Below are 19,606 nucleotides of genomic sequence, written 5' to 3'. Positions count from 1 at the left end.
GCAGAAACTAAAAGACAGGATAGACACAGAGAGCTGCTGCACCCTGGAGAACTCTTCATGTTAGATTCATGCCGACCCGTTATCCCACGGGTACAGCCATTTAATGAGGATATGGAGAGCATCAAAGAAATAAGCCGCACAGGGACACCATGGCTCATATATTTTTTTGCAAAGAACAAGATGTTTTTTTCATTAAAATGGCTAAATTGCTATGCACTGCCATACAAAATGTTAACCAAATGCAATCCTAAGTTGACAACACAATATTGAATAAATGCTACAAAACAAGTCCCATCTTCTGCAGAAACCAGTGACTGGAACTTCCAGTGTAAGTCCTCCCAACATAAACTCCAAACACACACACACGGACGGGCATGAAAAATGAGTCTGGCCTGAGACTCTGTAAACACAGGTTCATACTATTAAGAAGAATTTACAGCATCAACAAGTCAGATTATATGAGAGAAAGAGAGAGAGAGAGAGAGAGAGAGAGAGAGAGAGAGAGAGAGAGAGAGAGAGAGAATTTGAGATCAGCGATCTGATAAATTTGAGTAAAGCCTGTTAAAACACACAATTTAATGCATGTATACATGCAATGTAAAACCTTATACTTATCAATAACTGTAGTTTTACTGTGTTAGCTGCCCTATACGTTGTTCTTTGTTTGAACACAAAATAAAATAATATAATTCAATATATGAAATATCGTGTTGTAATATTTGTTTCAAACTTAATCAGTAAGGCTTTTTTTTAAGGACTAAGTCATACCACAACAGCTGTGGATGTCGTTTCTAAAAGAAGAAAAGCTATGAGGGGATCTGGAATGGCGTGTTGTGTGTGATGCAGGAGAGGCTCAATGTGTGGCGAGATGATTTCCCCCCGCAGCGCCACAGCGCTCAATGCGTCTCCAAGTGCGCACGACTAGTCTGCAGCGGCGCACCGCATGAAGCTCGCCAGCCATTCGCCAGCCTCCGCGTTTATTCCCTGTGTTTTTCTGGCTCAATCATCCCTCCAACAGGTGGACAAGTCGACGGGAACGAATATCTGCGAAGATGCTCCGCGAGGTGAACCGCACGCGTCGCTGAAGCCGGTGTAATCCACCGAGGAAACTTGGTGTCGATTCCACATCTTGAGCGGCGAGCTGAATGCGGAGTCCCCCCACCCCCCCCACCATATAAGACCGCATGGAAGTCGTGATGAAAACGGAGCGAATGTGGATGGACGGCAGGGTTAGTTCCAAGGCTCCAACAATGAGACGAGGGAATGCGGACTGGACCGGACACCGAGCGACACGCCACTGACGCGTTAGCGCTCTTCATGCAGATCCACGCCGCGGTTTTCACATCTGGGGTAAGCTGTCAAGTTGAGGCGATATCAAATCTCTAAAGGTTTCGGCCCTATTGTTTTTGGATGTTTTGCAAAGAAAGAACGCTGATCTCTTTTCGCCAAGTTTGAGGCCAAAAAAAAAAAAGGTTCAAATATGTGCTATTTAAAAATCCGAATGTTGCGTCTATATAAAGCTTCTGTGAAGGGGCAGACTAGAAAGATACCAGATGTAACTTTAGTGTCTCCCAGCAGAAGAAGAGGTGAGTCCTCTCGTGACATTTCTGTTCATTTCCTGTAAGCTTTTGCACTCGCAAAAACAAATGGATAAAACGTCAAAATCCCACCGCTGCGGGTAATTGTTCCACTATTGGAAGTGGCACGTGCAGTCGGCCAGTTGAACGAATGCTGGCCGGTTTTATAGTGCTGCTCTCGTGACCCCAGGGCAAAGGTTATTGGATTGGGATCAGTTGGTATCAACTCCAGGAAAGTGTGATTAGACCAGAAAAGAGGCCCTCTGTATAGAAAGCTGGCCGTCTGTATGTGTGTGTGTGTGTGTGTGTGTGTGTGTGTGTGTGTGTGTGTGTGTGTGTGTGTGTGTGTGTGTGTGTGTGTGTTTGAATAATATCATTCGGTAATTGCAGCAGACAACAAACCCACTGGTAGCCTGCTGGTGTTCAGTGACTTACCTTCTGCTGATTTTCTGTCCTAATAAGTTTTTTAATTAGAATAACACAACAGCGTTATAAGCGCAGCAAAAATATATGACACAAAGCTCAAAGACATCTGTCAAACAAACACTAAACACTTTACTTTCCCCAGTGGTGCAGTGAATTGAGAACACTTAACACCTTTTCTACAAATGTTCATGATCAACAGACTTTTCATGCGTTTTCCACATAATGAATGTTTTTTGCGTCACCGTCTCACCATAGATATTCAGTGTTGGCGGCTGCGCTCTTAGTTCCCAGAGGCCTTTTAGGGGGCTTTTTTTATTCAAAAAGAATAATTTTCATAAATGTCTATAGCAATCTCAAACAAATATCCAGCATCTAAGAAATCTTTCTTTTCAGGAGGAGTTATTTTCTTTAAAGGAGGGAAATGAGAAGCATCTTAGGGTATCCATGAATGGTCACCTTGAGTTTAAGTGGAGATGACAGGGGACAATGGAACAATAAAGATGTTGCTTAGGAACACTAGCCGACAGTGAACTGCATTATGTTCCTTGGATATCCACGACTTCGGCGCTTTATATTACCTCGCATTTGAGCCCTCTTAAAGTCCTGCTCTTTCAGCACATCAGAATTTGGCCACATTACAGTCGCTAGTTCAAAACCTCGACCTCTCCCATGTCTTTACAGGACATTACGATGGCTGGAAGTAACTTCCGCCTTGTCATCGCAGGGAGGTTGCCAGGCAACCAGCAGACTCCTGCAAATTAGGGAAGGCCAAGACATAGTGAACCTAATGACCTCTGAAAAAACACGTTTTTCACTAATGTATTGTGCAGACTGAGCTTGGAAAAAAACTTCTTGATTAGTGGACTTTACTGTAGAGTTGCTAGAATGTATTGATTCATGACTGAGCTTGGCTAAGGCTTTTCTTTGTAGCCATTCTTTTTGTTAAGCTATGCAAAAAAATGTTTTGTCTTAGAAAACAGTGCTTTTGGCAAAAACAAACTTTAACACTTCTTTATGAATTGCATTGACACGTTTCTTTTTGTTCTCATAAACTAACCGAGCTGCTGGTAATCTACTTCATTCATTTTACAGAAATAATTGAACAATGCTACTTTGTGAAAAGTGTTTCCTTATCTTCTCTCCATGTTGAGTATTTAATCATGACTGTGGGTTTGTGCATCTCACTGCTGCCAGATTACAGATATCTTGACTCTTTTTTTGTTCATAGACAATTACTGTTGTATCAGTGTGACGGCTTCTTCCTGTGAGGCCGCACAATGCTAAAAACAACCCTTTTGCTGTCACTAGGCAACCACCAAGTCAGTTGATGTCAATCAATTAGCAAAAATTACTAAATGCATTAACTCGTATCCATTTCAGCTTCACAGCTTTAAGCCTCTCTGTCACGGAGATCCATTCACCTCCGCTTCTGTCTTCTTCTCATCTTCCCTTTGTCGCGTTAAGTCAACACTAACAACACCTTTGATCCTGCCCCTTCTACCGTGAACTCCCCCAGCTTGGCAGCGGCGGGACCAGCGTTTGCAGGGTGCTGGTGAGCTGAAGCCCGGGAACGATGTCACAGCTGTACTACCGACGGACTGACAGCTCCTCGTACCGGGACCGCATCCCGCTGAGGATTGTGCGGGCCGAGTCGGAGCTGTCACCTTTGGAGAAAGCCTACCTTGGAGCTGTGGAGAAGGGAGACTACGCCAGTGTCAAACAGGCTCTTCAGGTGTGTGTGTGTGTGTGTCTGTGTGTGTATAAGTCCATGGGAGAATGGTTAATGTGATAAATATAGCCACTGAACCATTTAAATTATGGATGGATGGATGGGAATTAAAGCCCTAATCTAATTGAAATGATTTAATAATACATATTAGAAGATTTATGGGTAATCTGTGCAGTCATTCCAATGTTTCCAATAAGATCAGAGGGCATTTATTTACCTTGACAGGTGTCAGACCTTTTGAGACACAGAATATTGCCTGACACCAGCTGTTTGGTAGTCCCACAGTGCCTGTGGGTACCCGTTTGCTCTCTCTGCACACCACACACAGAGTTGCTTTCTCAGATCTAACACGTAACAATCTATGCACATCCTCCGTCTTCCTTCTGATCACTGATATTCCATCAAACAAAGTCGCAGAATAAATCCGTCACAACCTTTATTCTTTCAGGAGGCCGAAATCTATTTCAAGATCAACATCAACTGCATCGACCCTCTCGGCCGCACTGCGCTGCTGATTGCCATCGAGAACGAGAACCTGGAGATCATCGAACTCTTGCTAAGCTTCAGCGTCTACGTCGGCGATGCCCTGCTGCACGCGATCCGCAAGGAAGTGGTCGGAGCTGTGGAGCTGCTGCTTATTCACAAGAAGCCAAGCGGGGGCATGCAGGTGAGGAGGAGGGTGTGGGGGCCGGAAGGAGTGTTGGAGTAACAGCGCAGTGCACAGGCAGCGAGCTGCTGGCGGGTCGGGGGATACTTGTTCATGTGTTTTTTTTCCAGTTTGTCAAATCATTTTTTTTGGTCATTTTAGCAGATATTTCAATTATTTTCTAGTTGATATGTGTAATCAAATATGTGTAATCCTATTTGTGATTGACGGAACCTGGGCCTGTTTAGTGTGTGAATAGTAAAATTGCCCTTTATGTACTAGGATATGACACAACTCACACGCCACATGAACTTTTTAATCATGAAGTGTATGAATAGTGATTCATAGAAGTAAATTAACTCCTGTGTCTCAAACCCTAAAGAACAATAAATTCAAAGAGCAAAGTGGCCCTAAATACCAAATCACTGAATGGTATGAAGTGGAGAAAAAAAATAGTATTCATTGTGTCGCTTCCAAGCTGAATGCCATTTCCTAGAGCTTTTTTATCGGTTATCTTTTTTTTAACTGTCTATAAAAATTGACCCAATATAGTTGTACATCAAAAGTTATGCCGTATAAATATGACTTGTTCTGTCTTTGGGAAATACTTTTAAGACATGTAATGACTTTGTTTCTCTGACAGAATTTTAAACTAGAAATATTTTTAAATCTACTGAGGATTCAGAATAGCTTTAGAAATCGGTTACTCAGTAACGAGGCCTTCCTCTAGTCTTTGACAAGTGCCTTTTTAAAGCTTTAATTACAATCATCAAAATACAATGTAACCCATTTCAGATTGGTACGTCTTTGCGCTGATTGCTCTGCATTTTCTTGTTCTTTTCCCTGCCACACGTGCACTGTGTACACACTTGAACACACAGATACAGGCTGCACAGCAGCAACGCACCATAAACCACAAAGGAGCAGATGTTTTCGGCTTCATTGATCGACTGAAGTCGGGATGTTATTGCTGTCTCTGTTAGAAGCCGTGTGTTTGTCTTTGATAATATAAAGTGGGGGAAAAGCTGGGGAAAAATGGGAAATGAAGGGAAAAAAGGAAGCACATAATGGGAACAAAGGAGCACAAGAGATAGCTCTGGCTTCCTTATGAAACGGCACGAATGGAGGGAGAATGAGCGACAGAGGCCAAAAATATCTATCCAAACCCCTCCGATGTGACGTCTATCAGCCACCACATTTGGCTTTAATGTCTTTGTAAGTTGGTGCTTATTCTCATGAGCGACTGGTTAGGCTTCAGGATGGGGGATTAAACCCAGCCGAATCAAATAATTGGACGGGCTTAGTACTGCACTGCGACGGAGACTGGGATTTTATTCCTTCATTCTTTTTTTAACCGTTTGATTTAATGATTGACGTTGGGATGTAAAGAGAACTTGACAAAAGTGTTTTGAAGGTTACAAACTAGTTTTGACTGATGGTAAACTTGTGGAAAGGGGTAAACCTCATGTTGCATTTGAATAATAATGTGTTTAACCACTACATCCCAAATAATCAGGTTAAACAAAGAGGTTTAATGCAAAAGAGCGGGATTCTGCTCTTTTGTCTCCACGGACGAGTCCTGTCCGATAAGTTTGTTGTCAGCAAACACTGACTCACAAATCCTTACGGTGAAATGTGTTGTGTTCCTCTAATCGAATAGAAGGGATGGATCTGCTCCACGTGCTCAGGAGTAGGATGTGAAAATAGGTCATACCAAGTTCCCTCCGGAGAAGCTGATTTATTAGGTCAAAAGGCTGTCTGGTATAACATTGCATTCTTCCTGGTGTTGTTGTTGTTGTTGTCTTCTCTGCAAAGTATTAGATAGAACATTAGTTCATGGCTTTCTGGAATCGTGTGTTTGTTATTCTATTGGGCAGGCTGTCTGAAAGGTTTGTAATCTCAGTCTTATTAGTAATAGTAGTACCGTGGCTCATTTATTTTCCCACTGAGGAGCACACTGGATATCAGCGTTGTAAACAGCCTCCATGCATTACCTTCTGAGCACGGATACAGGAGGCACAAACACCGGAGCTAACCGTGTTGCTCCACCCTCAAGGAGCTTCTGTGTTGTTGTTTTTCTTTTTTTTCCAATCATTTCATAGTCCACATTTTGCTTATTTTTTGAAGACAGTTGCACAAGGCAATCCCTCTCATTCTTACATGTAACACAATAAGCAAAATCCTGCTCTTTGGACTCACAAAGACTGGAGTCTTCTGCAGTGTCACTCAAAAACCGGACTGCTCAGCGTCCCACTTTATTTCGACAGGTGACAGGTGAAAACCACTGGGGAGGCGGGAGAATTAGCACAGCGATCTTACTTGATTAACCCATCCGTAATACGCGAACAAGCAGGCTATAATTTCAATTGATTCCCCCGTCATTATCATATCTTCTGATCCAGCGTGCCCTCCTCTTGCTCCATGCTCGCCCACTGGCCACGGCTGCTTGATGTAGGTCATTTGATGTCTCTCCTCCTCCCACTCGGGGAACAAAGAATGCAACTCGTTAGAAATACGACAACTCTCAGACACACTTTGTAGTAGTCTGCAGCACTGTAAACTACACAAGTGGTTGGTTTCCACATGTAAAATAGCGTTTGGCTGCTATATGGATGATGAAACATTTTGAAACAATCCCTTAGATAACAATTCATCAAAGGCTGTTTCTAGAAGTGTTTCGCTGAAACGATTCCTGTTTGAATTTATGATGGACAGTCTTAAATGTGACTTTTGCTTTTTTTTATTAAACATAATGTATATTTTAAGAATAGTTCCAATGCATTGGAACCCCTTTGGTTTAGACTTATTTGTTGAGACTTGCGTGTTCTCCAAAAGGATCCATTCTGAACATCTGGGGGAACCCTTGACTTTTCATGTTCACATATTTGACTTCAAGTGAATCACCTATTGATAGTTTATGTTACCATTAGTAATACTTTCTGTGTTTCCCCACCCATGATTTAAAGAGTGAATGTTGTATATCCATATAAATCAATGTATCAATGTGTACACGTTATCACTGTACTACACTGTTTCCAACTCAAATTCGCTGTCCTCGGGTAGAAAGCTGCCAGTAGAAGGCCTACTGCTGCTGACGTATTTTTATGTACTACCCTCAGATATCGGAATATTAATAAGGAAATATGAAAGATGTAATGTGGCGTAAGAGTGTTAATGTCGTGTATGAATTAACTTTAGAACTTTTTCAAAGTACGAGACCCTTAACGAACGCTTCCTCCCTGCGCTATATCCCCTTATGTCTTCCCTTCGTCAACATCAAGCTACTAAATAGGTCATAACCTACACTTAGTCCTCCTTCAACAATTCTCACCCCCCCCCCCCCCCCCTCCCAGACACCTCTCCTCCCCCTTTCTCGCTTCAATTAAAAGAAGCTTACTTCTCCTCCCCTGCCTGCAGTAGTGCTTTGCCGCTGAATGACATTGGAATTGCGGAGGGGTTTAGCTGGAGGGGATGATAAGAGGAATAGGTGGAAAGAGCATAACGATTCCCTGTGAAATGTGTGAAATACTAATGCTCTTTTATTACATATTGGCCGACGCCCTTTGCGGTTGTTCTGACAAATAATGGCATTTTGTCGGTGACTTTGACCAAGAGCATTTCAATTTGAAATTTCACAGCGGCTGCGAAAGCTCTCATGTTTTTGGTTTGTTTGTTCCATTTATCTTCTCTGTAAAGACCTTTGAACTGTTCACTGAGGGGAGGATGTCTCAGGCTCTGGGTTAAACCAAACCAATGAATGGACTTCCACTAAACCTGACAGGAGAGAGAAAAAAATACTGTGTGGTCTTTGAATTGGCAACAGATCAAAAAACGGCAAAGTGTAATGTGCAGCTTTGAAAGCTTTGTTGGGTATACGTGCAGCTGAAGTTGTTGTTCTCTGCTCTCATTGAAAGGTTCCTCCCATCTTATTGGACAAGCAGTTTTCAGACTTCACCCCTGACATCACTCCTGTCATTCTCGCCGCACACACCAACAACTATGAAATTATAAAACTCCTGGTGCAGAAAGGTGTGTCTATGCCGCAGCCTCATGAGGTGAGTGGACCATTTCTGTTTGCTTATTATCGGTGTCAAACAAATATTCTCAGGTACGGTTATTAAAGGGTTTTATAAGTAATACATAGATTCGATTCAGATGATACAGAAAAAACGCGCATGTAATGTCAAATAATTCACACCAACTTTGATACCTTCTGATTCTCTTAAAGCCGTCTGTTCAGTTTTCAGATAATTATCAGATGACAAAAGTGAAAATGCTCAATATGATGTATGAAATATGCAAATAAGGTCTGAGGTCAAAAACTCTTTGATGTCTCCCCAACACGTCCAGCATAGTTGACGCAATGGATGCAGCTTTTGCATTTGAGTACTGCGGCGCGATCCATCTCTAAATGCTGCGGGGGCCTCATTAAAGCACTTTTGTTTGATGCTGCAGGTGCGCTGTAACTGCGTGGAGTGCGTGTCTAGTTCAGACGTGGACAGCCTGCGGCACTCGCGCTCCCGCCTCAATATCTACAAAGCGCTGTCGAGCCCCTCGCTAATTGCGCTCTCCAGCGAGGACCCCTTCCTCACTGCGTTCAGGCTCAGCTGGGAGCTGCAGGAGCTCAGCAAGGTGACGGACGTCCTTTTCGTGTGATTCGATTGTGTTGCATTAATTAACTTCTATTGTGCCCACTCTCGATACCATCATGTGACCTTCAGCGAACGGCCTATTTATTAGCTCAGCATTAATATGAATTGTTCTCGTTAAATGTCATCTTATAAAATAATAACGAAAAAGGATAATCTTCACTGAAATACTTGTGAAAACTGCATCCTTGTCACCTATAGTTTGTGATCTTTACAAATGTATTATTTTAAATCCCAAAGCTCCATATTATTACTATTTTTAAAGCTCGATCAGGACTCGATTTAGAAACAGCGCTTTTTAGTCTTGTATTTATATTTTTCGGAATATATATTGCCTTAAATTTCTAGGTGTTTAGCGGTATTTCTTTTCTGGATGCACTGTTTTTAAAGGTGGAGAATGAGTTCAAATCTGAGTATGAGGAGCTGTCCCAGCAGTGCAAACAGTTTGCCAAGGACCTCTTGGACCAGACAAGAAGCTCCAGAGAGCTGGAGATGATCCTCAACTACAGAGATGACATTAACCTATTGGATGAAGAGGGCCACAATGACCTGGCAAGACTCAAACTAGCTATCAAGTACTACCAAAAAGAGGTGAGCATGAAATAGAATGTGTAGGTACAGTACAAGCTATTCCGTTCATGTCTTAAGACTAATTCATGGCTTTCTGCATCGTTTGTGTGCTAAATGTTCATCAGGTAGAGCCAGGAACAATTGGCATAAGGAACCACGTTAATTAAAAGGGGAATTTTTATAATACTTTCTCTGGCTTGGATTTTCCCTTTGCAGATTCATGGGTTGAACTGTTAACACGCGAAAGATGTGATAATTGTTACTAATGAGTAACACAGGATCATATATCTACAGACTGACTTAATGAGTTAGTTATGGGCTTTAATCACTTTACAATTATTTCACTTCACTGCACCTGTTAACAGCTTAGTGCTGTGTGTGACTATGTAAAAAACATTTAACTGATGCATTAGCTGTTCTTCCGGGTTTAGTGGGATGCAATGAGGATGCAGAAAGCCCAGTTGTAGCGTTGCTAAGTGATGGAATGGCCGATGGCTTCCTCAGGCTACCAGAAAGGGGTCAAATAAGAGTTCTACTGAATGTGAAAGTGAAGCAAAATGACGATGGAGCTGACATATTACTCCCAGGAGCGTTTCATAATTCACTCATGGCTTTGCTCTGAGTAGACGTCGCGATTCATGACTTGTCTCTTTCCTCCCTCATCCATCCGGGTGTTGCGCATCAGACACATGTTGGAGAGGGAACATGTTTAGTCTCAAGAGGACAATTGGAAGTAGGGCAACAGGTGGAAATGATGATGGACGGTCCCCGGTCATTTCCCCCAGTAAATCCCTCACCTCACAAAAGTGCGAGCAATCGTCTCCTCCTGCTTGCTGCTGCAACGCATCCCCTCTCGACACGGGTTCTTTAATCATTCAGAAGTTGTCATAATATGCCCTTCTCCAGCGTCTATCTATAACAACCATTCGATTGGGCCGGGACTTTGATTGAGGGCAGTGTCTCATGATGTGGGTTACAATCCACCCAGCTGTCCTTTTAAATGATAAATATCCCAGCTGCCTCGATTGTTTAGTCAGAGCTGTAGCGCATTAAATGTAGAAATATCCAAAGCTAATTATTCTTTTTAAAGTCATCAAGTGAAATATAGATATTGCAGAAAAACCCTCTTAATTAGTTTAGTCGTATTCCCAAAATGTCCTTCATTCTAATAGAGCAAACATCCTTATTCTTTCTTTTATTAAACTTAAACCTTTTCTTAAATAAATCATTGAAATATCTTGGAGACTGCTCTTATTTTGACTTCATTTACAGATTTCTTACATAATTTGCACTGGAGAGCTACTGGTTTTAGCTTTGGATCGTGAAGATCCTGTAAAGTAGGCTGTGTGAAACTGGATTTAATAGGAATTCAACCACACAAGCAAATATTTTCTTAACAGTAGTAACAGTTGTCTTGGCAGCGCTGAACCGAAAGCTTTCATATTTCGAAGTGGCTCATTAAGTCGGTGAGAAGAACAGCTTAAGGTGTGTGAAATGCATTCGTCGCATATATGATCATAAAACTGCTGCACAAATCAGAATTTGCCACAGAAATTATTTGTAGATCTTCTAATCCGACATTGTTGTTCTGCTGCAGTCTCCTGTCCAAAAGCGCACAAAGTAAATGTACAAACACAAACTGGGGTGTTGCACCCTGCGAGGCATCGAGGGTGACGTGGATGCTTCGTCCGACTGGAAAGGCCGCAGAGCGCAGTCATTTTGTTCAAAATTCATCTCTTTCAACGATTTTCCAGACAAAAACTCAAGCTCTTATATTCGTCATGACACTGAATGTCTTGAGCAAATTTAAGGCTATAAACTGAAAGAATACTGAAGGACTTTAAAACTCATAACCCTCTTATGTGTGTCGCATGCGCGCATGCTGCGCTCGCTTGCGTTTTTGGGGTATTTATTCTTGCATCTGCGTGGGTTTTTTTTTAGGGGGGGGGGATGTTGCTGCTGCTGTGCTCTTAGAGTTTTGAAGCGCAATTTATTGCGATCTGAAGAGAAGTCTCCACAGGCTTCCAGTCTAAAGAGCAGAGCAAACAGAGAAGCCTGTGCTTAGATGCAGCTGGAGGCCTAATCAGATAAAATATGATCAGTAGCACAGCAGAGTGCAGATTATCCCCTCCACCTCCCTGAGGGTGTCGGCAGTGGATTGCTTTCATTTGAATTTGTGTACTTGCAAAAATGCAGGTGGGTACTTTTAAGATTCACAGTGTGAATAAAGGCAGACTTCCTCTTTAATGTTTATAATGGACAGAGTTTCATGCTGTGGTTTGACGTTGCCCCCTTGTGATGCGTGGTTAAAACTGCAGTATGGTATTTGAATGTTTTTTATTCTTCTAATAAATGAAGATGAAATTGCAAGAGGAATAAGTGTTATGTAAGTGAAGGACCATTAACTCTCAGCACCAGAAACATCTTTCGTCACAGTTGAGAGACGTCCAGCCCGTTTCTCAACTGTGTTTGTCAGATTGTTTTGTTATCAAAAAAATACTCAAGAAACAAGAATAATCTCCCTCATAATATTGCAAGATTTTTCTCTCGGAGGAAGCCGACTGATGTGATTGTTACTGCAGAACTCAGTTCATGCTGTAAAAGTAGGCATTTTCAGGGACACATTTTGAAGGGTGAAACTTTCAGCACCAGCTTTTATGTTGTAACACATTTCTTGTAAGCTTGAGACCACTTCAGTTTGCATCAAAGGCCTCAGACAGTGCGAACATCAGCGTGAGCGTTGATTCAGAAACCCTTTTTGTCTGCTAAAAGTTCACAGCCATCATTGTGAGATGACTTGGAATAAATCAATTGACTATATACCACAGGGGAAATAATAAAATAACACCATGCAAAGATGATAGTATAGATGATCTCGGCATATTTGACATTTGTATTTCAAATATTGTCAAAGCCATGTCGCAGTTTTATGCTTGTCATTGTCATTGGAACTTTTTGACAGTTGACGGAGGGGAGAGACGTAAGAGATGCACTTGGGACATAAAACCAAAGAGGAATCTGATTGAGTAAACATGCACAAGTATAAAACATGACACTTTTGGAAATGATTGTGACAAACGAAGGAGGGTGAAATAAAAAAGCTGTTTGAGATGTTTGGATTAAACCAGGAAAGGGGAATAGAAACAATTAGTTCTTCTTAATGAATAGAAGTAAAATATTTAAGAAGGTTTTTTAAGTAAAAAATAATAACCTCATTCAGATCATTTTTGCTTTCTATAAAATTAAATACTGTGAACAAAAACAAAGCTACATATTTATCTCTCAAAGGTAAATAATCTTATTTTGGAGATTGCATTTTGATTGCACTCCATTTGGACACATTTCCTAATTATGGCTTAATTTCTAACCTCATAAGCCTCGCTGTCAGTGTTTAAGTATCATGCTGATTAAGAGAAGACATGAGGCAATTCAAGTACCTTTAACTTACTATAATCAATTAGTAATAATGTGCTGACAAGCAGGGACAGATTACACCTAAAAAGGAACATTTTTATTCATGAATGGGTCATTCGCCTGTTTGATAAAAATATACAGTTTCTTTAGAAGTATTCTGTCTATGATGTCTGCATAATTTAAGACAATGGCTCTTTTTATTGTATTATTTACGACAATATATTTCATTCCAAGACTTAGCCTGCACCAAGGGGTCTTCTTTAGACTTTAGTTGCAACTCAGCAAGCCATCTTGTCCAAAATAAGATTCAGGCTCAAAGGAATCACATGAAAAGAGAAAATCAGCAGGGGAGATTTATTCCTTTCCCCCCATCTCCCTCTCTCTCTCTCTCTCTCTCCCTCTCTCTCTTCTCTCTCTCTCTCTCTCTCTCCCTCTCTCTCTTCTCTCTCACCTTTTTTGTAAAGTATTCCTCCTCTTCTCCACTCATGAAATCCATCCCCTTTATTCCCTCTCTTCTATATTTCCTCTCAAGTTTTGTGGAAACAATATTGTTGAAGTACAGAAATATGAGTAGTTCTCAAAATCCTAACGCAGTTAGGGATCTCTGGTTCCCATGGTAACAAGGCTGCAGATTTAGTAAATTGGTACCCAACGGTGCCGGTCGACACTTTGACTTTGGTAACAACGCTGTGATATTTCACACTGCTGTTTGTGCCAGTGTCAGTTTGTTTGCATGTGCCAATGATGTTAAACTAAATAATTCAAGTCATTATTAACTCTTCATTTTAAAGCTGCAGGCAGTTACCAAGAGGAGCAGAGCAAAGAATGAGACGACCTTTTCCTTTATTTTATTTTATTTTAGCAGACACTTAATTCCAAATTTGTATTCAGACATCTTAGGAAGAACAGCTGCGTTGTCACCTGAAGAAAATCATTGGTAATGAAGTCACTTTAAACTGTAGTTTCTCAAAGAATCTTTTTCACTGACCTCACAGCCTGTTTTGGCTTCCTCTTCTGTCAAGAAAGTCTCTGCAAGGTTTCCTTTTAAAATCTCCACGTGTGTCGAGGATTACTCTTTCCATTTTTACACCCCCAACACATCCCACTCCTACGTTTGTGTGCTCCGAACTGGAGCTGCGGTTGCTATTTCTGGCATGTGGTCACCAGGGCATTATGTCCTGTGTTAAACCACTTTATAGCTTCAGGCTGAGGATGCTGTTTACCTGCCTGAGACTCGAGTATGACGGCTTATTTATTATCCGAATCAAACAGAAAAGTCGAAACTCTCCTCACTTCTCTTTAAGTTTGTAGCTCAGCCAAACTGCCAGCAGCTTCTGGCGTCCCGATGGTACGACGAGTTCCCCGGCTGGAGGCGGCGCCACTGGGCTGGGAAGTTCTTCACGTGTGTCTTCATCGGACTCCTCTATCCTGTGTTTGCTCTCTGCTACCTCATCGCGCCGAAGAGTCGCCACGGCCTCTTCATCCGCAAGCCCTTCATCAAGTTCCTCTGCCACACATCCTCCTACCTGACCTTTCTGTTCCTGCTGCTCCTCGCCTCCCAGCACATTGTCACCACAGAGCAGGACAGGCAGGACAGACAGGGCCCCGCACCCACCACTGTGGAGTGGATGATCCTGCCCTGGGTGCTGGGTGAGTCAAATGAGCTATGCCATGTCTATCCTATTGAGTAGTGATCCACAGTATGTTCATCTAGTGAGCTTGACATGGGTGATTTTTCAAGGAAACCGCCGTAGAAATGTCGAAATGTGTATTTTGTTTGTGACACTATTAATGACCCGATAGCTGCCCAGGTCCATCAGCTTCAGATGTTCTTTGTTTTTTAGTGCAGATCTAATATTGTGCAAACATTATAACTGCATATTAACACTGCCGTTGGTTATTGTTAGTGCAAGTCCAATGCACATGTAGAATACATTACCATTTAAGCTAGAAGAGCTGAAACGCCTTTATTTGCACAACCTTGGTTGCAGCAATGACTTGAGAAATGCTACCTGCTCGCCAGTGTTTAGTTACCCAACGGCTGATCTTATAATCTCTGCATTGCCAGGATTCATCTGGGCAGAGATCAAACAAATGTGGGACGGTGGTTTCCAAGACTACGTCCACGACTGGTGGAACCTGATGGACTTTGTCATGAACTCTCTGTACCTGGCCACCATCTCTCTAAAGATTGTAGCCTACACTAAGGTGACCTGACTATCTATGAATAGATGTCAAATAGACCGGTGCATTGGGTTCTAATTGCATGCATTTCCATCCACTCTCCTCTTCAGTACAGTGGCAGTAGACCGAGGAACCAGTGGGAGATGTGGCACCCAACACTAGTAGCTGAGGCCGTGTTTGCCATAGCAAATATTTTCAGCTCGCTGCGGCTCATCTCGCTGTTCACAGCCAACTCTCATCTGGGCCCACTGCAGATCTCTTTGGGGAGAATGCTGCTGGACATCCTGAAGTTCCTCTTCATCTACTGTCTGGTAAACACACGAATGTTTGTGCACAGACGGGAATGTGGGCATGCATACAGGAACACTAGGTTTGCTGAGGTAATTGCAGTCACTTGGCACACACTCTTCTCTCTTTCTCCAGGTCCTACTTGCATTTGCCAATGGACTAAACCAGCTGTATTTTTACTATGAGACCAAAGCTTCCGACGAGAGGGGGAAATGCAAAGGCATCCGCTGTGTGGAGCAGAATAACGCCTTCTCCACGTGAGTTCACATATCCCAAACTTGCTTGGATGCGAAACTCTAGATGTGTTATGTTGTGAAACTGAGTAGTAGAGAAATTGAGAGTTGGGAAGTGTGAAGACACAACATTTTGTTTGCTAGGAGAAACTGATGTTTTTGTAGACTTTGAGTAACACCAAGACGACCCCCCCCCCCCCCCCCCGCAGGTTATTTGAGACACTGCAGTCTCTCTTCTGGTCAATCTTCGGTCTGATCAGCCTGTATGTGACCAACGTGGACGCCGACCATCAGTTCACGGAGTTCGTCGGCGCCACCATGTTCGGCACATACAACATCATCTCCCTGGTGGTGCTCCTGAACATGCTCATAGCCATGATGAACAACTCCTACCAGCACATTGCCGTGAGAACCGATGAAACACGCATGCAGAGTGAGTGGTGTAGATCAGGTCCACGTAGCGCCGTTCACATGGCCTAATCTCGCTTTCAGGATCATGCTGACATCGAGTGGAAGTTTGCCAGGACAAAGCTGTGGATGAGTTACTTTGAAGAAGGGGCCACTCTGCCGCCCCCGTTCAACATCATCCCCAGCCCCAAGTCGTTCTGGTACCTCATCTGCTGGATCAAGAGACAAGTGTGCAAAAGGACCAGAGCCAGGCGCCCTGGAAACTTGGGGAGTCTTGGAGTAAGTGGGGTGTTAAATACACAAACCCATTTCTGATTGACAGAAATAGGAAGACGATTTGCTTGTGTGTGTTTTCATCCACATGTCATCAGTTAAAAGTAGAATCCATAAATGTAATTGTGTACCACGAGTTCTTCTTCTTCGTATTCTGCAGCACTCAGCATGTAATACTCAGTTGTGTGTTACCGTGAATAAGAAAATAAATATGCCCTTTCCTCTGATCTCGCTTTCTTTCGCGAACCTGTCTGGCATCGTGTTTCTGTGCAGAGGCGTGCAGCAGAAAACCTGAGGATGAACCATCAGTATCAGGTAAATGCAGTCTTTTTAAAAGCAGGCTGGAAAATGATTACTGTCTGTGCTTGTGTGTGCTGTTGTGTGTGTGTGTGTGTGTGTGTGTGTGTGTGTGTGAGAGAGAGAGGGTTCGCACTGCTCTTTGACACTTTCCATTTCCATCTTTCAATAGAATGCAACGTCTGGCACAGCATGTAATACCGTAGCGATTGCACCCAGTGGGATGTTAATCACCATTCTCGGTTGAATATTTCATATTTGCCCCTATCTGCAGGTGGTTATTTTAGCATTTTGATATGAGATGCAGCTTGAAATATCTTTCCTTTTATGCGTTTATATTTTCCATATTTTTCCTGACTGACTGGCTGTGAGCTATATGTCGAAACAACACTTATTCAGAATTGGATGATTTTGCCTTTTGTTTCCCGGGTGAAGGAGGTGCTGAGGAACTTGGTGAAACGTTATGTGGCCGCCATGATCAGAGATGCTAAGACAGAGGAAGGCCTGACTGAAGAGAACTTCAAGGTGGGGAACCCCTCCAACAGATAATGAGCATCTATAAGCTTTATATATTAACAATAGGTCACCTTTCTTTCAGATTTTCCTGTTGGACACATTCATCAGGTGGACACAGTCCACACAAATTCATTTTAAAGTTGCCCTGTAACTGCAGGGTGGGCAAATAGCCCATTGTGCGCCAATAAGTTGGCCACATCAACTTTTAATTTGATCCAGTGTTTGCTACCCTGAAGAAGGCGAATAAATCAGATACTGCAGGTTTAAAGATGATTTCATTACAATATTTAATTTCTAGTCAGAAATAAAACGAAAGGCCATTTTTGAAACACTAAAAATAGAAGAGCAAGCTATTACTCATCAGTATGGACTTTGGACTTTTTAGGCCATGTTGTCAGCCATTGTCAACTACGATTTGGATCTTTAAGACATGGAAATCATGCCAGTAAAATGTTTTTATATCTTTTGAGATAAGAATCGTTATTTCATGAATTACACTTTTTTACACAAAAGCATTAACCCATTGAGATGGGTTAGCTGACCTTTTGCTCTGCTCTCACAGGAGCTGAAACAGGATATCTCCAGTTTCCGTTATGAGGTGATGGGCTTGGTGAAGACGGGGAAGCCTGCTCTACAGGGGGTAAAGGCCAGTGGGAGCTCAGCGGACTCCAGTCTTGCTTACCCCAACGCCTCGCTCAAGGTCCCTCCCTCCCCCCAGAGCAGCCAGGGGAAAAGCAAACTCAACCGCTTCAAGATCATCGCGTCCCTCCTCAAGCAGGGCGGGGCCACGGCTTCCCCCAGGCCGCCCGACGCCTTCAACGGTCTAACCAACAGACCCGCCTCTGACGAGAGACCCGGACAAATCCACCGTGGGAGTTCCCCCGAAGAAATCACTGATTTGGGCTTATTCCAGAAACGCCACCGCAGTGGGAAGGAAGCCGCAGCAGGTGCAGGAGAAGGTCCTCGAGACATGTGCTCTCTGTCAGAGGAGGCGGGCGAGTCCTGTGGCTCAGACGCAGAGCAGCAGGACGCAGAGCAGCAGGACGCAGAGCAGCAGGACGCAGAGCATCCGGCGAAAGGCGAGGGGGATGAAGAAGAACTCCCGCACGCAGGGAGGAAGGCGGAGGCTGCGGTAAACGAGGCGCCAAATGAAAACAACGAGGTTTCGAGGGCCTGTGGCAGCACCGGTGAAGGTGGGAAAAAAGAAACGGAGGAAAAGGAAAGGGAGAGCTCCTCCTGCAGGGACTCGAGCGCTGGCGGGTGTTCGTCAGCGTCGCCCAGAGAAGACGCATAGGCCTGGATGGTACGTAGCTGAAACGGGAGGCCAAGGGATGCTGGATTGAAGATTGAGGGATAGGGACAATCGAGGTAGTTTTGCAAAGACTTTTAACTTTTCTAGTTAGTATCAAACTATTGATCAGATGTGTTCTTCGGCGACTCCGGGGGGCTTTTGGTGTAAGTGTTTTAAACGCAGTTAAATAAGAAGTGGAGATGCAGCCACGGTAAACTGAGGTCCATGTGAGCAAAGCAAGGATTTAGATTTTAGGATAAAATCGTATTGCATCCCCACTACTTTAGAAATAATTATTTCCTGAGACTGGTCTTTTTTTAACCCCCTCTTAATGTCACTTTATGCCCTTCTTTTCAAGTTCCTTCATCAATCTCTCTCTACCTCTTTTCCTTTTCCCCTCCAATCTGCCCGTCTCTATCACAATAGAGCAATAGATGTGTTCCCTTTTAGACCCCACCCTCTGCCTTACTCTGGCTGTACCTGCACTTTACACTGACATAGAGTATCTCAAAGACGTGTAAAGCTCTGACCATGCAACACAATTCTGTCAATGTTTTTCTATGCAAAACTTGGGATTGTGATTTATTATTCTGAAGAGGACAGAGGTACATTTTGACACTGACGGTTCTCATATAAAGTTGAATTTTATCGATGAAGATTAATGGGAGACACACATTTTGAACACAGCCTATCAACCATTTAAAATAACATGTTATTGATGTTTTTTTTCACTCCCACAGGAAATAAACTTGTTATTTTGAGGGATTGTCTTGTTTTTAACTCATACATTTTAGATGCCATGTTAGTATAGTAGACATTACTTTGCAACTGCTCCACGTGGGATCTAAAGGCTGTGCAGAAAGGCCCTTGGGTTTGTGATTGATCTGCCAACTTTGAACCAGACTCACAGATGCAGCAACACATCATTGAAAAGGAAGTTCTCAAGCATACACACACTCACAATGCTGAAAATCTTGCTCATTAACCAAGGTGTTGTCTATGTCTATGATGATGTATGACGTTTAATTATGACTGATTAGCTCTATGACTCCAGATAGTCTAAATATGAACACACAAGGTTCCCAGTTTCAATTACATCTATTCA

General features: G+C 42.8%; 1 protein-coding gene across 1 annotated transcript; it reads left to right on the top strand.

Moving 5' to 3' along the window:
- The first annotated feature begins 1,164 nt into the window (after positions 1 to 1,164).
- Positions 1,165 to 19,262, top strand: LOC119215893 (short transient receptor potential channel 4-like). The gene is made up of 15 exons (XM_037468417.2): positions 1,165 to 1,350; positions 3,520 to 3,735; positions 4,181 to 4,399; positions 8,293 to 8,433; positions 8,834 to 9,010; positions 9,418 to 9,618; positions 14,316 to 14,661; positions 15,080 to 15,219; positions 15,306 to 15,506; positions 15,619 to 15,740; positions 15,926 to 16,121; positions 16,209 to 16,403; positions 16,671 to 16,712; positions 17,130 to 17,219; positions 17,773 to 19,262. Exons 2-15 carry the CDS (start codon positions 3,577 to 3,579, stop codon positions 18,502 to 18,504), a joined length of 2,961 nt encoding a protein of 986 aa, XP_037324314.2. The 5' UTR covers positions 1,165 to 1,350; positions 3,520 to 3,576; the 3' UTR covers positions 18,505 to 19,262.
- The last annotated feature ends 344 nt before the right edge of the window (positions 19,263 to 19,606 follow it).

This window comes from Pungitius pungitius, chromosome 16, assembly GCF_949316345.1.
Source record: "Pungitius pungitius chromosome 16, fPunPun2.1, whole genome shotgun sequence".
NCBI lineage: Eukaryota > Metazoa > Chordata > Actinopteri > Perciformes > Gasterosteidae > Pungitius > Pungitius pungitius.
Note: the sequence above shows the minus strand (reverse complement) of the source record. Positions and strands in the feature narration are given on the sequence as shown.